The 19,568-nt window shown below is 43.2% G+C and overlaps 1 protein-coding gene across 2 annotated transcripts; it reads right to left on the bottom strand.

Moving 5' to 3' along the window:
* Positions 1-1,995: 1,995 nt before the first annotated feature.
* Positions 1,996-19,435, bottom strand: YWHAB (tyrosine 3-monooxygenase/tryptophan 5-monooxygenase activation protein beta). Of its 2 annotated transcripts, none has more exons than XM_059733185.1 (6): positions 19,305-19,435; positions 11,542-11,843; positions 7,915-8,038; positions 6,565-6,728; positions 4,437-4,532; positions 1,996-3,928 (listed from the first exon to the last, which is right to left on the bottom strand). In XM_059733185.1, exons 2-6 carry the CDS (start codon positions 11,833-11,835, stop codon positions 3,872-3,874), a joined length of 735 nt encoding a protein of 244 aa, XP_059589168.1. In that variant the 5' UTR covers positions 11,836-11,843; positions 19,305-19,435; the 3' UTR covers positions 1,996-3,871. The 2 variants fall into 2 exon arrangements, with proteins under 2 accessions (XP_059589168.1, XP_006263471.2); XM_006263409.3 differs by lacking the exon at positions 19,305-19,435 and adding an exon at positions 16,248-16,422.
* Positions 19,436-19,568: the final 133 nt, after the last annotated feature.

Here is a 19,568-nt window from a genome sequence, read left to right as displayed (position 1 = left end):
CCACAGATGTATATACAGTAGGTTGGAGATAAGAGATCCTTGTTAAGGTACACCTTTGCAATCCAGAGTCTTTATTCCTATGAAAGAATAAGTTGCAATGCACAGGCATTAGCCACCTGATAAAAACTGTCTGAAACAAGGGATTCGACATCATACATATCTACTGGTCACAGTACAAGATCAGCTGCCTCATAGTAGTTTTACTGCAGAAAGTACTATTTGGGAAAATAAAGCACTACACAAGAATTTTGTCAGAAAAGCTCTGCTGAGAAACTAAATACAAATGACCACTAATCTGGAGTCATATTTGTTTATAACCCTGCCACTAACCAACCCTCTCTCCTGTTCCTCCCCCGCCCAAACTATTAAGAGCTGTAATTTTACCCTGTTCCTAGAGATAGAAATATTTGTTGAGTTTTACTAACACAGATTTACAGGTGCACATTGTGCTTGTCATAACCCAAGGGTATGATTTTGTGTGCGCTTCGGCACTGCAGAATTATTTCCCGCCACGAGGAGCTTTCTTTGCACGGTGCAATTCTCAGTTGCAAAGAGAAAACCCCAGTGCAAAGGAGTTCCCGCCATTCGCATGCAAAGTTGTTCCCCACTATTGGCCAGTTCTAAATTATTCCCACGTGGCGGCTAGCGATTGGCTTGCTAGCCATATAAGAGGCTTGAGCGGTTTCCGCCCAAGTTGGAGAACTCTGAGGAGAACCTCGCAAGGGAAGACGCCATAACCATCTTGTGGAGAACTCTAAGCGCTGCGGAGCTTAACAAACCCCGCGTGTGCCTTAGAGGAGGATACAGGGGCCTGATCAACCTCTAGCCTCTCCCTGTCGCCGCCTAATCCCTCGACGTACCTTTCCCTGCGCGCTTTCGTTCCACGGAGCCTAGCAAACTCTGTGTGTGTGTGTCTGTGTCCAGAGCTCTGCCCGAGTTATTTCAAGAGGCTCGAGTTTTTCTACGGGTCTTGTTTGTACGAGTTTTATAACTGCAACTTAAGCGAAGTTTTCTCCTGCCTGCACCGCGACCATCTACGGTGTAAGTAAAATAATCTTTAATCAACCGCTATGCATTTGTGCCTAATTCTAGTCCACCGGCCTGCATTCCCCGACCCACGTGCCAGGGCTGCTGGCCACAGCCCGCTGCGCGCCCCTGAAAGCCTCGGACCGCTCCCGGCCCACACAGTGCTCTCAGTAACTCCTATACAAGGAGCATTTCAAGCCAGGTAGGAACTCACTAGGGGCATTTATACACATACATTTTTGTGCCGGGACACGCTGGAGATCTGGTGCATCGAAGCAGACTTGATTAATTGAGTCTGCTCTGAACATGAGCTGACACACACTGTACTGCATGGCATGCAGTTGTGCAAGTGGCAAAATGTGCATCAGCATGCAGAAAATAGCAGTGGTGCACTTTTGAACTAAAACACCCCTGATGCATTTTAGTTCAAAAGTGCATCGCCACCATTTTCTCAGCGCATTTTGCCACTTACAGAACTACGTGCCACAGCACCGGGTGCTTTTAAAAGCACCCAGCACCGCGGTGCAAGTATGTGTACAAATGCTGTAGGACTCCAAGCATCGATCTTTTGTATATCAGCCATCAGCAGAAAGCACTGCAACAGACCTGGTTCACATACTGTGCATTCAACCATTACCATACTCAATGACTCATAGCAAGTTAAAAAGAAAGTATTTATAGTTCTATTTCTTTCTCCTCAGCCCTGCAATGAAATTAGATTTATACGCATGACCCCAAATAGAATGGACATGAAGGAACAGAATCAGTGTCCTCTACTACAAAATGAGCGTTGTAGTAGAGTTTAAGTACTGTTACAGAAAAAGATTCTTATTAATAAAATTAAATATTAGTACTACTTAATACCATGAGTTAACAAGTTACACAATCCAAATGCAGAATAAGGAGGTGGTGTTTCTTCACCATGACTTCCTTTTGCCACTAGTCTGGCAAAGATGACAGACCACAAGGAACTGATAAAATTTTTTTTATTATTCACTTTTGAATTCTTTTACACTTTCCTGATTATTTTGTGTAAGGTGAAACTAGAACTGTTTAAAAGACATACACAAATCTAGTACATCAATAACCAGATATTTCTTTTTGCTATACTATTCTCACAACCACATGTGCACTAGGCAATATAACCGTCACAGAAGCAAACTTTAGGCAGAATACTGGTCAGTAAAAACAAAGCGAAAGAGCTACCAGATATACAGACAGGCTCGGTTCCACATTCACTACTGCATTTATCAAGCGCCAAGTATTAACTGCACGATTTGTTCAGCTAGTAGAGGGGAGTTTTAAAATCAGTGCATGAAATTCTCTCTTCAGCAGATAGATGTACAGACAAACAGATGGATTCTATAACTAAGTGGAATGTTAAGGTAAAAGGATGATACTGCGAGACTGATAAGTGACTATTCCTAATCTTTTCCACTGCATTATTCATGCAACTCTTATGAGGTCTTATTTAATAGGACATGTTTGGGAATATAACTATATGAAAACATTTGGAGTTCAAATATTACAAGTTAATAACAAGCATTATAAATGTGTAAGGTCTGCATTCCAGTAAGAAATAATGGGAAGTCTTGAATATTTTATAATATCAGGATCTGGCTCACCTAGAAAGTGGCAGACAGTAAGAGCTGAAGACTACATACAGCAGCACTGGCAGCTCTCAAATATCTCACTAAGAGACCTGTCCATTAACATACTTTAGTCTCTCCTATCTCTCTGATGTCACCCACAATCGAAAAATAATAGAATATGTAGAAATCCGTATTTTTTTAAGTGAAGTTTAAGCATGTAGAAATCCGTATTTATTTAAGTGAAGTTTAAGCAGGTGAAAAGTGAGGACAAACAGAGATCAGTGGGAGGAAGATTTCTAAAGTATCCACTCAAAAGATGGCAGAGTGGAATATTTAGAAATTTTTCTAGATAAAGTTCAGAATGGGACTACCCAAAGGGACTTTAATTCTCCAAAAAGAAAAGTAATGCAAAGATTGCATTTCACTTAACTGTATTATTCAAATTAATATGGCCATTCATAAAATTGAATCTCTCTCTGTTCCAATTCCATGGTAGTGAACTGAGAAATCTCACTACAAAAGAATAATCTACATTGTAAATAGGTAAATTATTGCTCTAGGAAGGGGCTTAGTAATGCATGTTGTCTGAGCACTAAACAGTTGTTCAAACCCCAGTTATCTGCCAGTGTAGAATTTGGAAATCAAGGTGTTCTACTCCCTCCTCCTCCAAAAATCAAAGCCCCAGAAAAAGTAAGGTTTACTTAAAGTGAGCTATTGACTGAAAGCGGTGCCTCAAACTTGGTTAAAAATATCTAGAGAGTGTGCCTGTTAAACTAATTCGTAGCAGTGTTGCTGAACTGGAATGCCATACAATGGATTGTTTTCCTTCCATGCCCCAGTGTCACAATATAATCTCTATAACTTTCTGTACAACTTTACAACAGAATTGTACTTCGACTATTTTGGTGCCAGATTAAGTTTTCAGAGTTACATAATTAAACGTCTACTTTTCTACCAGTAAGAGTTTTGTAAAGTCAACTGCAATCACAAAACCCATAATCACAGTGTTCAGTTAAAAATATAAACACGGTAATCATAACTGCAAATGTTCATTATAGGAAAGTTCAGAATGCCATTGTATAACTGGTCTTCATTTTAAAACACACAAAACACCAACCGTTTTTACCCCACAGACAGTTTTTGCTACGTTGAGGTTGTGAAAGTCGATGTACTATTCTTTTTGCTTGTCGCACAAAGGGATATATGTGTAGGATACAGAGTGACATTGAACATATAGTGAAGCGTGACAGCCATTAGTTCTCTCCCTCCCCAGCGTCCCCTTCATCTCCCTGGTTTTCTGACGTCCATAGCTGTAAGAAAATACAAACATATGTTTATGCTGAAAGCATGCAGTTAATTACAATTGTCAGAAGAGGGGAGATGGGATAATTAACTGTAGTTGTGCTATTTTCTTAATTAAAGAGCAAAACATGATTGAGCTTACTACTAAAGCTGCAGAATAATGAACTAAACAGAAAGTTGGATGGTAGATTAATAAAACCAGCAAAGCTTGCAGACAGCACACACTGGAGGAAAGTTAGCTGTCGGGAAGCTGATGATGAAGTGCACTTTTCAATGACAATTTACTGCAGAAAGGCTCAATTGCATTAGTTAACAATCATCCTTTGATTTAACATGCAAAGCAAATGGCTCTCAAATGGGTCCAGTTACATCCAGTTGGTGCAGTTACCCAAGAAGAGATGGTTTGTAGAGCAAAGGACTGTACAAAACCTCTGATGCCAAATCCTACTTAGTGGAGTCAGACAGTCTACAAAAACAACAGTGCAAAATATAGTAGTTTACCCTAATGATACTTACAGTAAGGTTGTCCCTAAGTAGTTGCATGATCAGAGTGCTGTCTTTGTAAGACTCTTCATTCAGTGTGTCCAGCTCAGCTATCGCTTCATCAAATGCCTAGAACATGCAAGACAATTCAACATACAACATCTGATTTTTTAGTTTTGTGCTCATCTGAATTAAGTTTGGTTTGAATCTTAATTTTCCCCCCACATACTACATTTGAAGGTTCAGCAACATAAGAAAAAATTCAAGCCAGGCTACAACAAAGTAAAGGACAGTCTATTATCAAACTGGAAAAATACCATTTCATGATAGGAGAGTCAAGTGTAAATCCCTACATACTCTAAATTTTCCAGGCTGAAGCAGAGCACAAGTGGCAGGTGTGCTCGCTTCCATATCTAGTGCTTCAAATGGCTCAAGGGCAAACTAGTCAATGGATTAAAGAGGGCATGCTTAGACATTTCCCAGAGTGCCTTCACTAAAAAGAAGGTCTCAATGGTTTAAGAGTCATGAAAAGGGGGAGAGAGAGAAAAATCAGGCTGAAAAACTGGAGAGATTCTCAGAGTTGTTTTTGATTTAACATGCAGGAAATAAAACAAGGAAACAGGAAACGAGGGATGTTTACAGATGTGCTCGGGGGGGGGGGGGGGGGGGGGGGGGGGAGGGAAAGCATTCATTAGCCCAACGCTAATTAAAAGCGCCTGAAGAATCATGTGCATCAGCAACCCTGCGCTGAAAAACGGTGGCAGGTTGCTTTGAACTAAAGCTCATTCAACGAGCTTTAAAGCACCCCGCCACCATTTTTCAGCACAGGTAAGCTGACATGTGACATTGGAGGCTGCTGGATCGCAGTAATTACTACACTCCAGCAGACCCAATTAATTGAGTCTGCTCTTATGTGCTGGAATTACAGCACACTAGAGCAACCTCCCTGCATGTGTATAGGACCCCAAGGTATTTTACAGCAGAAGAAACAGCATTTTCCACTAAGGACCAATTAATATAGCAACTCTCGACATCGACCTGTATGCAGATTTGAGAGCTGCCATGAATTTGATCTTTTGCTTCTACTTGGATATGAAACACAGATGTAGCTGTATTTCCAAACCCAATTTAGGTTCCTTTAATTAAAAAAGAAAGGGACAACTAGAAGTAGCCACTGCAGAACAAGAAAAAAATATTTCTTAATACAAACAGCATTAGGATGCTATAGAAGTGCATTGTAAATACATGCCGACTCATTCTTAATGCTATCATTATTCAAATGGTTACCTGACTGTTTTTCCTTAGAAGCAAACAGAGACTATTTAAAAGATACTAGATGAATCCTCTCACTTCTGAGGAACAGTCAAATTTCATTTTAAGGAGAAGAACAAACCAACCCCTCATTCCCTTGTGATCTCTTTGATTGGGACGAACCATTTGATAGCTTAATAATACAGCCAATCATTCTCAAACTGTCTTGGGTTTCTAAACAGAAAGAATTGAATAATGCAGGTCATGCCTGAAGTTTTTTTGGTAAAGTATTATTGGTGATGCTACAACAAAAACTTGCTCTATGCTCACCTCAATGTGGTGTTGTAAGCTTTTTTTTTTTTTTTATTAATCTATATAGAAATACCAGATTAATGCATATGCTATTTAAGTTTCTTATACAAGCACATTTGGTAAGAACCCTAAAACAGGTGAAGGAAGCAGCTTGTCTTATTCCTCAGAAGTTCAACTTTAACAGTCAGTGGTACACCTACACACGCGTTAATGCACTTTTCCTAATGTGCATTAAATTTAGTACCTCCAATGTGAGGTACTAAATAAATGCACATTAGGCTGCCCTAATGTGCAGTACCGAAAGCACGTTTAAGTGAAGCTTAATGCGCAGTAGCCTATTTTACTGCGCATTAGTGTACTTGAAGTTTTTTACATGCTTTAATGCACAGTAAAATAGGCTACTGCGCATTAAAGCGCACATGTAGACATGCCCACTAACTGTTCTGATTCTGCTAACTTACATGAAGCCATAGACAGATCTTAAAAGGATGCAAGCATCTCTGAAAGAAGGTATTAGTTCTCAGACTAAGCCATGTTAGTTACCATACACCTTGACCCCATTCCTGTCAAATCTTGATAAGATGAAGAGTGTACTTACCGTTTTTGCTAAACTACAGGCTTTTTCAGGAGAATTGAGTATCTCATAGTAAAAGACAGAGAAATTAAGAGCCAAACCAAGTCGAATGGGATGTGTTGGCTGCATCTCTTTCTTGCTAATTTCAAATGCTTCCTGGTAAGCCTGCTGAGAATTTGCAACTGTTGCTGGGAAAAAAAAGTGATCACAGTAACATTAATACATAGTAAACCACTGTGTTCTGTAATATTGATTTGTCTCTAAAGCAAGGACTAGTAATTAACTTCCAGACCTAGGCACTGCAAGTGGAGCTTCTGACATGGATAACAATAAATATTTGGTTGTTTTTTAAATATGTATATGGAGGATTTCCCTCAATATTTTTAACGGTAAGAAACTTACCAGTAACTGAATTACTAATGCAGAAGTATTTTCAACTAAACACTTCTTGTAGAGCTTAAAGTTTTGTTTAGGAGTACTCTTAAGATTTAAAATGCAACAATTTATACAAAAATAAAAGCCAATGGAAACGCCTGTTTTACTGCCACTGAAGAGTACCCAAACTGCAGAGTCATTAAAAACCTACCAAGTTGGATGTACAAGAAATAGTTTTGTAAGGTGAAAACTAAAGGTAAGGCCTGGGGTTGGAACACCCTAATAAGTCAGTAAGGCTCCTGAGAAGGAAGGGCACATCCAAGAGGCAATCCCCTGTCATTCACTTCCTCCATCAGAGGTTGAGTATAGAGGAAACAAGAACACCATCTTCTCCAGGTTGATGGGTCACACAATAAGCTCCAAAAGAACAGCCCAGTTCTACGTCAGTGATCTACTAGCAATGTCCATCTGATGTCTTCCGAGCAGAATTCAAGCTGACAATTTTAATAGAACGTTTCTAACTGTTAAAGGACCTGCTTATTTGGGAACCCAACTTTGCTATGGGATACATGTGAAGTCAGTAGTGGCACCTGGGCTAGGTGCCCTGGTTTAAACAAGAAGTAGGCTCTGGCAGGGCACTTTACATGAGGTGGGCTCTTGACTCCGAGATGATGCATTCCCGTCCTTTTCCATCAGAACTTAGGTTTGTTAAACTTCCAGGCATACTACAAAGTAGTTTTTGTATGAGAAGTAGGGACAGCAGTGCAGTTGGTTGGATATTGTTTAGACACTGTGGGGGTTTTTGGCATACTTATTTATTTATTTTAATAAAAGCAGCCAGCCAATATTTTTCAATATTGAAGGAAAATGTTGAAAACTGAAATAAGTACTACTTACTGAAAAGATACAAACACTTCTCATACTTTATTTCTTATCCTGTTTTCATTCTGATCTGCTAGTTTTATGCACTTTTAAACACAAGATTTTATTTCCACTTACTTTGCTTACTGTCCCCAGATGCCACCTCTGAAAGATATCTGTAGTAATCACCTTTCATTTTCAAATAGAAAACCTTGCTTTCCGGCTGTGTGGCATTGACAATAAGATACTTATCAAGCAGTTCCTGAAAAAAAAAATTGCAGAATTACTGTTTTTGTCATAAAAGTTCCAGCTGTAGTAGAAACATAACTTTTACTACTATTAGAAGTATATATTTTTAACTTGCTAATGCAACTACCTGGACATCTCATGGGAAGAGCGCTCAACCAAATCTGAACAGTCGCAAAGCTTCCTCACATGCGTGGATGAACTCTGACTCAAGAAGTCTATGGGCCAATGAGAAGTAAAGCGCTACTCAACCTGGTACTGTCAACTGGGGATGACCTAATCAGCGACCTAACAATTGAAGGGAAACTGGGTGACAGCGACCACGAGCTGATCACCTTCACCATCCGCCGAAAAGCTGGCAAGTCAGTCAGCAATACAGAGGTTCTCGACTTCAGGAGGGCTGACTTTGACAAGCTCAGGAGGTCTGTCAGTGAGGCCCTAAGGGACCACGACCCCAAAGGGAGGGGAGTCCAGAAAGAGTGGTTGCTCCTCAAGGGAGTGATCCTAGATGCACAAGCTAAGGCTATTCTGTCTCAGAGGAAAGGCAGCAAAAGGGCACAGCAGCCCCCTGGGCTCAACAAGGAACTATTGGACCTCCTGCATCCAATAAGAAAGACTTACAAAGGATGGAGGATGGATCTACCTCCAAGGAATAATATTCCGCACTGGTCCAGACCCGCAGGGAGTAAACCAGGAAAGCCAAGGCTGCGATGGAACTCCAACTGGCTACAAGAATCAAGGTCAATAAAAAGTCCTTTTTTAGATATGTGGGGAAACAGAGGAAAAGCAAGGGCAACATTGGACCTCTGCTAAACCAGAAGGGACAACTGATGACTGACGCCCAGAAAAAAGGCAACTTACCAAATGGGTACTTTGCGCCAGTCTTTCACAAGTCCCATGGTACGCCCCTGCCCATTACAGGACAGGGACACCTGGGTGAGGGCAATTCCTTGCCCTCCATCAATGCTGACCTCGTGAAAGAATACCTGGAGTGGCTGGACACCTTCAAGTCAGTCAGCCCTGACAATTTACACCTCAGAGTACTCAAGGAGCTGGCCAGCATCATAGCTCAGCCCCTGGCAAGGATCTTCGAGAGCTCCTGACACTCTGGTGAAGTGCCTGATGATTGGAAGAAGGCCCATGTGGTGCCTATCTTCAAGAAAGGGAGGAAAGTGGATCCGGCAAACTACAGGCCCATCAGCCTGACTTCTATTCTGGGGAAGGTCTTAGAAAAGATTATGAAAGAGGCCATTCTTAACGGACTGGCCGATGGCAACATTCTGAGGGATAGCCAGCACGGGTTTGTTGTGGGTAGGTCATGCTTAACCAGTCTTATTTCCTTTTATGACCAGGTGACCTATCACCTGGACAAGGGGGAAGAGGTTGATGTCATATATCTTGACTTTAAAAAAGCCTTTGATCTGGTATCCCATGATCACCTCTTGGCAAAACTGGCCAACTGTGGCCTTGGGTCCACCATGATCCGCTGGCTGGGGAACTGGCTCCATGGTTGGACCCAGAGGGTGGTGGTTGACAATCGTCATGGTGCCCTGTGACCAGTGGGGTACCTCAAGGCTCTGGCCTTGGACCTATTTTGTTCAACATCTTCATTAATGATGTGGACATTGGAGTCAGAAGCAGACTGACCAAGTTCGCTGATGATACCAAACTTTGGGGTAAAGCATCCGCACCTGAGGACAGGGGGCAATCCAGGCTGACCTTGACAGGCTCAGGAAATGGGCGGACAAGAACCTGATGGTGTTCAACACCGAAAAATGCAAGGTTCTCCACCTTGGGAGGAAAAACCTGCAGCATGTTTATAGGCTCAGCAGTGCTATGCTGGCTAGCACTATGGACGAGAGGGACTTGGGGGGTCAGGATTAACCACAAGATGAACATGAGCCTTCAATGTGATGCTGTGGCTAGTAAAGCAAGCAAAACCCTGGCTTGCATCCATAGATGCTTCTCAAGCAAATCCCAGGACATCATTCTCCCACTGTACTTGGCCTTGGTGAGGCCGCAGCTGGAGTACTGTGTGTCCAGTTTTGGGCTCCACAATTCAAAGAGGATGTGGAGAAGCTTGAGAGGGTCCAGAGAAGAGCTATGCACATGATCAGAGGTCAGGAAAACAGACCTTATGACGAGAGGCTGAGAGCTATGGGAGTCTTCATCCTGGAAAAGCGCAGGCTCAGGGGTGATCTGATGGCCACCTATAAGTTTATAAGGAGTGCTCACCAGGATCTGGGGGAATGTTTGTTCACCAGAGCGGTTATAAACTCCTGCAAGACCATTTCAGGCTGGACATAAGGAAGAACTTCTTTACTGTCCAAGCCCCCAAGGTCTGGAATAGCCTGCCATGGGAGGTGGTTCAAGCACCTCCTTTGAACACCTTCAATAGAAATCTGGTTGTTTTTCTTGCTGGGATCCTATGACCCCAGCTGACTTCCTGCCCCTGGGGCAGGGGCCTGGACTCGATCTTCTGAGGTTCCTTCCAGTCCTAATGCCTATGAAATCTATGTAACTTCATAAGTGTATGCATGCAAAGTTTAGAAATACTGCCAAAACTCAGAGTAAAAAGAAAAAATAAGCACTTTCCTTCTTCCAGAGGAGGGAGAAACTTGCCAGCTGAGGCCTGAGAGTATTTTCTTCAGAATGTAACTGCTATTTGTACTTTGGAAGCATGTGTTTGTGAAGATAGCCTTCACAAGGTACAATGATGCAGAACAGTAGTGTGTGCAAATTCACACACTGAGTTCTAGCACTTTTGCTGATACTCACAATTTTGCCAAATAACAGCATCATGACATTAGCAAGAGTCTGCTGACTTTTGCTGTTGCTGTTCTGAACCCTAAGGGTAGAAGCAAAGTTATCTAAAACAATGTCAGCTTCATCTGCTACTCCTGCCGAAGAGCTATGAATAGTAGTAGACAGCACTGGTGCGTACAGACAAGAAGGATTCTAAAAAGACAAGCACCCTCCCCTTAACACATGCAGCAGCACCCTGGCTGTGCAACTGCAGAGTAGCAAAGAGCATCCTTTTCCTGTAACCCACAAGAAGCAGGACACTGCTTTGGGACAGAAGAAAGTACTCTTCTTTCCAGAAAAGGGATATTGGTAGGTTTCAAACATTCACTAGCCAAAATACCAAGAAAAAGTCTTGACAGAATCCCATCACATTTGTCCATGAATCATCCCGGTACCCCCCCCCCCCCATCCAAAATCATTTTCATATCAACTTATGGCTGTTAGATTAGAAGTATTCAGTGTGTTGATTCTCCACGCCTTTGTTTCCTTTTTTATATTTGGCAGGACATATAGCACTTTAAGACTTCAAAGAAGTACATGAAAGAAATTAAAAGGTTCAGTGACTAAACTCAACCCAAGTTTTTTGCTCAGGGCCATGGGACAGAAAGTTTCTTCCTGCTAAAGCTTGCAATGTCACAGAAACTGAGACTCCTGGAGCCTCTCTGATAAATGCTGCAGTATTTTTTGCTGTTATTTTTGCTACTGGATTATTACCAGAACATCATTGCAGATATCCTGCAATTCAGCCTCGATTTTCTCACGATACTCTCTTCCCATCTGCTGTTTCTTCTCATTCCTCTCTGTTTTCTGTTCAATGCTGGAAATGACACGCCAAGAAGACCGACGGGCACCAACCACGTTCTTATAGGCAACAGAGAGTAGATTCCTTTCCTCATTGGAGAGTTCATGTCCTTGCTCAGTAACAGCCTTCATTGCAGCAGCCATATCATCATAGCGCTCGGCCTGTTCAGCCAGTTTGGCTTTCTGTACCAGCTCACTTTTATCCATTGTTATTCCTGAAAAAGGAGAAAATTAAAATAATACCTTTTGAGAGCACAGGTTGTTGAAAGTGGATGGTGAAGTTAAAAAGAACAGTCTGAGTCACAAGTCTTTAGTAAGTGTCTTTCATTCCAACCCCCCCCCCCCCCCCCCCAGCAGTGACTTGTTAGAAGGGTTATTAAGTTTTTGTTTTGATTATTACTTCACATAAAGAAACCTCTTCCATTATGTTTCAAAGGCTGCAGCCAGCCAAATCAGTCTTGAAAGAACTCTAACACAATCCCTTCAAATACAACAAAATACATGATTTCATATATCAACCTGTTCCCCTCACAGATCACTCCTGTATGCCCTGCTCATCATGACCTCACTACAAGAAGTCCCAGAGGAGAGGGTGCACTTTCAAACTCAGAAGAAAGCCAGTTCTTATGCCCTTCTGTAACAGGAACAATGTTGCTACAATCTAAGAATCTGAAACACTGGACAGCTCCTGTTGTCATCCTACACCTTTATTGGACACATTGAAGTCACATGTAATACTTTTGTACATGATTAAAGAGCTGAATGAAGCTGTAATACCTGGAAACAAAAGATGTTTTACACTGCTCTGCCAGGAACATTACTCAGGTATTTCTCTACATAAGTTTGTCTTCGAAGTGTCAAGCCTGATGCTTACACTAATGCTATAAAAGCAGGGGTTTTCAACCTTTTTTAATAAGTGTACCCCTGGCAGCCCCCTTTTTAGTAAGTGTACCCTGGGGGAGGGTGGAAGTCAGCAGCCAGATGCAGAGCAGGGGAGGTATCCCCGGTTGACAACCCCTGCTGTAAAGTATGGAGGACTGCAATGGGGCTGACCTTTTTGGCACGCATGCCACAAATTACCCGCGCACCCTCCATAAGAGCATCTCTGATCCCCTTCCCCTGGGCCAAGCAGATGCTCTGCTTTTTGCTCCTTGCTCTAGCTTCTCCATTTCTTAAGTCACAGGACAGTGCCCTAACTACCAGGCTATTAGCTATACCAGGGAGGTATAGCTCCTTCCTATAGAAACTGTCCCACTTCACAGACCATTTTACATGATAGCTCTTGTACCAGAACCAGAACCCAAGCAGGCACACCAACCATTAGGTTAGCAAACCATGCTTAATCTTGTTTACTAAGCTAACTTTGATTGTGGATCTAGCACTGAGACACGTGCTCAAAACAAACTTGTTGCTAAAAGATGTTTCCTGAAAGAGAGTGCTTTTGCGCACACAGTTTCATAGTTGTCCAGTTCTGTGCCAAGGAGCACTTCCAAACCAGAAGCATTTAGCACTTTAAAGTGTCAAACTGTTAGTCTTTGTATTGAACCTCTCTCTCTCCAAGACAGATGATGTATGGACAAGAACACTGCAATTTAACTTTTAATGCTTCATTAATGGCTCCATCTCTCTCAGGATGGATCTCCTCTAAGGACACACAGTAGTTGGTTTATATTACACACTAGCTTTTGCAAACTATAACGTACCAACTGATTGGGGGGGGGGGGTAATTCATAATACAAAGGGAACTTTCTACTAGGAAGTGCGTTAGCTTAATATGAGAGACCAGTCAAATGGCAGCAGCTTTTGATTACTATTACCACCACATGAACCAACTCAATTTTTACCCCAGGCTCTGTATTCCAAGCCAATAAGCCATCCTTTGCTTTCCAGACAGCTCCCAAATTACCGATTTATATACTCCACCTAGTAAGTACTTGCTCTCAAGTGACCTTCTGCCCAATCTGCAGGGTACCACATGATGTTAATATCACAGTGCTTTTTATACTACATGAAAGCCAACCATAAGCCAGTGGACCCGCATAGTTGTGAGATGTTCTTATTTCCTAAAAAAGCTGTATAGCCACTAGAAACATTTTGACTGTAGTTGCTCACAGCTTACCACCATTATCATGTGATCTGGATGTTTTGTTTTACAGAAATACTCCACATACTGAAATTTAAGGGCAGCTTGCTGAGGCAATTGTCATTTCACCATTAAATTGATAGTGTTACATTTGATCTGTATTTTTCCAGCAGTGCTTTAATTTGTGAAACAAGTCACTTTTACAGAGCTGAGTTTAGGAACTGCGCAGTCCTATTAGTACGATGCTTACTGATATATTTATCTTTAAATGCAAGTCCATGGCAGTTACGGAGTTCACTTAAAGACATATTGGAAGAAGCAAAGAGGGAATTCAGCAGGCATCAAAAGCCACTGGGTAAAAGTGCAGGTACAGAAAACAGCTTTGGCTGAGCAGTCTATCTGTCAAATATGAGCACAAAATATACAGACACGTTTTCATCATATCTCTTTCCTTAGCTATTTATCCGACTAAATTATGCGCCTGTCCTAAATACAGCCTTAAGCTGCTTACTAAAGTCTGAGGTCCAATTAGAACTGCATTTGTCTATTTTTGCCAAAAATTAAGGACAGTGTTTGAGCCTCAAGTTATGCCTTGATCTGACTAGTCAAGTAGCTAATATCTGCCTTGTCAGGTTTGCTACTGAACTACGAACTACTGTTTAGTAAAATTAACAAGATTCAAATGCTACAAACTTCTTCCAATAAAGGCAGACATTTCTCCACACCAAAACGCTCATAACCTGGCAGTGAGCCTACTAGCACTTTCACAAGAGTCAAACAGAAACGGAATACGGTCAGAATCTTATTCTCCATTGCTTACCTTGTTGGAAGCCTGGAGAAAGGTTTTTTGCAGAGCTATGCTGGCTTGTACTCCATTGTTCACCAGAAGAGAAAAATACAAGGAAAGAAGTGACATTTGAAAAAACTAAAGCAGCATCTATAACTTGTCCCTCTCATAAAGAAACTGAAAGCAATGCTCCAAGTTTACAATGGATTAGTGTAGTGGTCTTTCAAGCTTTTGGCCCCAAGAGCCAGTTGAGCAGCAAGGGTCCAGTCTACAGGCTGAAGCAGACTCTTTGGTACCAGGGTTGGGCCCTGGGGCTGGCACCACTCCCTCCCACCCCCATCAGCTGAGACTGAGTACCCAATCCAGTATGCAAGGCCCAGGGCTCCCCCCAGGGGTTGGATAACATAGTGCCAGATCTGGCCTGCGGGCCAGGGGTTCAGCATCCCTGCATTAGCGTGCCATAGCCTGGAACGCACATCTTTGGGAGGCCCATAGTTGAAACTGTTTGGAGGCTACAAACGCAAGTCATCTAGTGGGAATCATCTGCAGCAATTATCAACATATACCAGTAACTGGAGTTGAAGACTGGCAGGGACTGTTTAATACAGCACTGATGGTCATGCCATGTATGTGGGTAGTTACAGCCATGGAAGACATAAGATCAAGAGCAACATTTGCTAGTTCTAAGCAGAAACTGCTCACTAGAGGAGTGGCCCTAGATTGGATTTCTTAAAATAACATGGTGTCTGACCAAAGGTAAAATATGTTTGTAAAATAGGTCTGTAAATTGTATTTATAGTGGCCTTGGTTGCTTTAGATAGGAAGAAAAGTTAAAAGCACAGGAGGACAAGGCCAGCTTAAAAAGGGCACCTAACTTCAGAGTATACTCACAGAACTGCAAGAAAAGAGGTGGAGAAATGAAATTAAAGTGTTAGTGACTGATAAGGAGTAAAGATGGGTAGACATTCCATTCCCCAAAACATTACGTTGAAATAAACCACTTTTTAAGCTTGAACTACCTGGCAGCGAACATGCCAGCATTCTGGCATTGCTACTTCCAACTCTCCATCATCTATTTAAGTCCAAGTCAACACAGATCAGAAGTAACTGCATTTAAACACCATAGAAAGCAAATGAAAAACTGACACTGAAGAGATCTGACTTATGTAATATACTTAACTGGGAAGACAATACTAATAAATTTCCATCAGTCTGAAATCTGCTGTTCTCAAGGACCTTTTTTAAATTGTATTTCTGTAGAGCAAGCACTAGAACTAATTAGTCATGCACCTCTCTATTAGAGAAAGAAAGTAATGTAATTATTGGTTTAAAAACTTTAACACACAGGTCACTAAGGCAACAGGCAGAAGAGTGGATTAATACCTTAACCTTTCCCCTCTGGAGAAGTTCAGTTAAATCCACCCTTGGTCAAGTGACAAAATTGTATACCTTTGAGAACAAGGCCACCAGTTTGCAACTGGAACAAGCAACAGGCCTATACTGGAGGAGGCTGCATACTAAAAACCAACATCATTTGGCTATCTCACATTGGATTTTAGCTAGGGACTTTGTTAATATGGCAAAACACCCAAACAGAAAAAAAATCTATATATCAAGCAAATGGTACTTATGCAGCTTCAAAGCTCAGTTCTACAAGTCAGAAACTTAAATGGGGATTCAGATTACCAAGACAGCCATCTATAAAACAGAAAGGAACAAAAGAGGTTCCTTCAGAGGACAGTCACATACCTGTCAACTGTTTTACAGTATCAGTATATAATGTGTATAATATACCAGGTCTCCTCAACCTCTGGGTCCAGAGGACAAATGCAGCCCACAGAGCCTTGGAATCTAGTCTGCAAGGGTCCCCATGAGTCAGGAAATTTGGCTGTGGAGAAATGATAGCCATTAATATGGCCACCTTCCCCCTCCGCCGAACTCCAAGCCTTGCACATCCAGTTAAAGCTGGGCTGCACCCCTCTGCCTCTTCCCATGGGGATGGGTTGAAGTCATGCCATGACTCTTCCCCCCCACCCCCCAAGGCCAAACCAAGCCCCCTTCCCCATCCTGCAGTGCCAGGATGGGGATGGATTGGTTCCCACTCTCCTCCACGTGGCCAGATGATGCTCACCATGCCTGCCAGACTGGAATCACCAACCAGATCCAGCCTCCAGGGGAAAAAAAGGTTGAGCCTCACTGGCAAACACTATGCCACAGGCATCACTGCTTATGGGTTCTCTATTATAGAACTGGAATGGCTTTGTTTCTCAGCACCTTCCAAATAAAACACAAGGAGTCCTGTTTGCACCCTCCCCCCACTTAAAAAAAAGTAGTGGGCCTCTTGCTTAGCCCCAAGTTGTGCTCTTTATCTTGACTTAGGGAATTTAGGAGTGATGAAGGAGAGCACTGGAAACTAAATAGATTATTCATCAACATTTCTCATTCATTTCCTTTCCACAAAAATACCCTATGCATCACTTAAAGTTAATGGAAATAGAATGCTTCCCCCAAATAGCACATGTATTGCTAAAAATGACTTCCCAGGCAAATATATGTGCCCTGTAAGGTTTATATAAGCATTGAAAGCTCACCTGCCTTCTACTACTACAAGTCAGGATTACGCTACGAGTAATAAAGTGTACTCTGCATATCCTCTGGCTTTAAAAGAGGCAGCACAGCACCAGGCACAGCCCTCCTCCTTGTCTGTGTGTCATGAAGCCTCACTAGCCTCCCAAGTATGTCAGACTTGTTTTTTTTCCAACAAACCTTCCACTTTGGCCTTCAACCCAAATGCTGCCCCATACATTATCTGAAGAGAAAAGCCAGTAAAGCACATCTAATGAACTTTTCCTAGATAGCCACCACCCTCCCCTACATCATCTTTCCCCATCTTTGACACCTCTTATAATGCTCTTTGTCATGTAGGTTCCTGGGAGCAGGGCCATTCTGTTCTGTTGAAGTCAATATGCACATATATGCATAAAGACAGCTGTAGGTGGAGACAGGAATATAGCTCTTGCATATAGTACACTTAATATGGTTACACTTTTTTGTTCCAGCTAGCATAATTGTTTTTGGCTAGCATCCAGATGGAAGTAGCGAGTTTTCCAAAAACAAAAACACTTTTCCCTCAGGTGTAAAATTTATGCCAAAACAAAACATTCATAGCAGAGGTAAATCACCTTCAGCAACAATAAAGTGAGAGCATTTATATTATGAGGTGGGATAAAACTGTGGCAATGAGAAACCACAACATTATAGGCCTTTAGTTTTATTATAATGTGCTATTATGGCACTAGGTGAATAAAAGTACTAGTTTTTTGTTGCTTCATAATTCAAATCTGTGCTTGTGCTACAACTCAGTTACATCCCAGTTGATTTGCACACATCATAAAAGCCATGTTCTTGTCCAAATCTTCTTAAAAAACCCTCAGCCCTAGAAAAGCAAGGTTACTACAGATCAGAACATAGTATATTGATACAGCTGTGTTAGAAGGATTGCAATGGGCTCCAAAAGTTCTTTATATTTCACCCACTGGTACTTAACACAAGATCTTTAATAAAGATAAAACTTAAAATGATTATACGGTAAGGATGCTTTCTTTGCAATCCTATTTGTAAGAGGCCCACAACCTTGGGCTGCAAGCAGTGAACAAAACACTGTTTCCCCTATCCTGCACCTCTAGATTATAGGGATAAAGTGCATCCTAAACTGACAAGGATACATTTTTAATACACTCTGCTTTGAAGGAAAAAAAAATTTAAGAAGCAACAAAAAAGATACTGAAATCTTCTAACTAAAGGCCACTGCACATGTAAGATTTCTGACTTAGGTAACTGAACCTCTCCTAAAGCTGTAAGATTTTACAAGCTAACACATTTCCAGGCTATTTAAGAGAATTTAGCTTTAAAAGCATAACACAACACTCATTTTGCTCCTCTACTACTGTGTTACTATAACTTCACTAAATGGAAGCACTTATCCACTTGCTGGGAACCATTACTTAGATGAGACTCTGCTGGCAGTGTATCTGCAAGAACACTGGGATGCTACTGGCTACAAATGCTTCCAAGCAGGTGCTGGGGATCGTTATGAGCTCTAGACACTATTTAGCATTGGGCCCTAGGCTAAAAGCACCTTTGTCTGTCTGGCAGCCTCCCCAAATCCACCTCTGCTTTAAACGGAAAGGAAAAAAAAGAGAAACCTTTCCCCCTCTCCTGTATTTGTATCTCACTCTATACAGCCTTCAAGACAGGCACCCGCACCCCCTTCCCCTCCTGGCTGGAGATCTCTCTAGAATATCCTCCCTGAAAGAGACAGAAGCAGCCATGGAGAGCGCCCCACCCCCGGCACTGGCAGAGGCCGCGAGGGGACCTCAGCCCAGGAAGCCATTGGAGGCACGTCCCAAAGCTGTGCCCGGGGAGGCCTGGGCGAGGGCAGGGCTGGCGCTGCGCCCGGCCCAGGAGACCGGGCCCGGCCCCGCCCCGCCTGCACAGGTGAGCGCGGGCCGGAGCCCGGGGAAGTGACTCAGGCGGGCGGGGCGGGGCGCGGCGAGGCTGGCGCTCCCGCGGGAGGCGGCGCTCCCAGCTCCCGCCCGGCGGCGCAGCGCAGCGCCTCGCACTGTTACCTCTCAGCGGCCTGAGGCCTCCGCCCTTCCCTCCCGGGCGCGGCGCAGGCCGCGAGCCCGCCCGGCGGCACAATCACCCCCGGGCGTAGGTCAGCCCCGGCCCAGCCCCGGGGCCCGCCCGGCAATCCCGCTGCGGCCTCCACCGTGCCCCACCCAGCTGCCGGCGCAGGGCTCTCACCTGGCGGCGGCGGCTCACACCGGGGACGCGGGGCCAGGCGGGTCGGAAGGCTCCGAGCGCGGCAGCCGCTGGGCTCCCTCACACGCACACACGCCCTGCGGCTCCAGCACCCACTTCCGGCGCCCGCGCCACGCCCCTTCCGGTGCCCGCGAGTCCCCACCCCTTACCCCCCTCCCCATTGGGCCATCGGGGCCGCGGTGCGAGGCGGGGGGGGAGGGAAACCTCACGGCTGTCATAGCAACTGGGGAAAGGGGAGGGGGCGAA

This window comes from Alligator mississippiensis, chromosome 9 (genome assembly GCF_030867095.1).
Source record: "Alligator mississippiensis isolate rAllMis1 chromosome 9, rAllMis1, whole genome shotgun sequence".
Classification (NCBI taxonomy): domain Eukaryota; kingdom Metazoa; phylum Chordata; order Crocodylia; family Alligatoridae; genus Alligator; species Alligator mississippiensis.
Note: the sequence above shows the minus strand (reverse complement) of the source record. Positions and strands in the feature narration are given on the sequence as shown.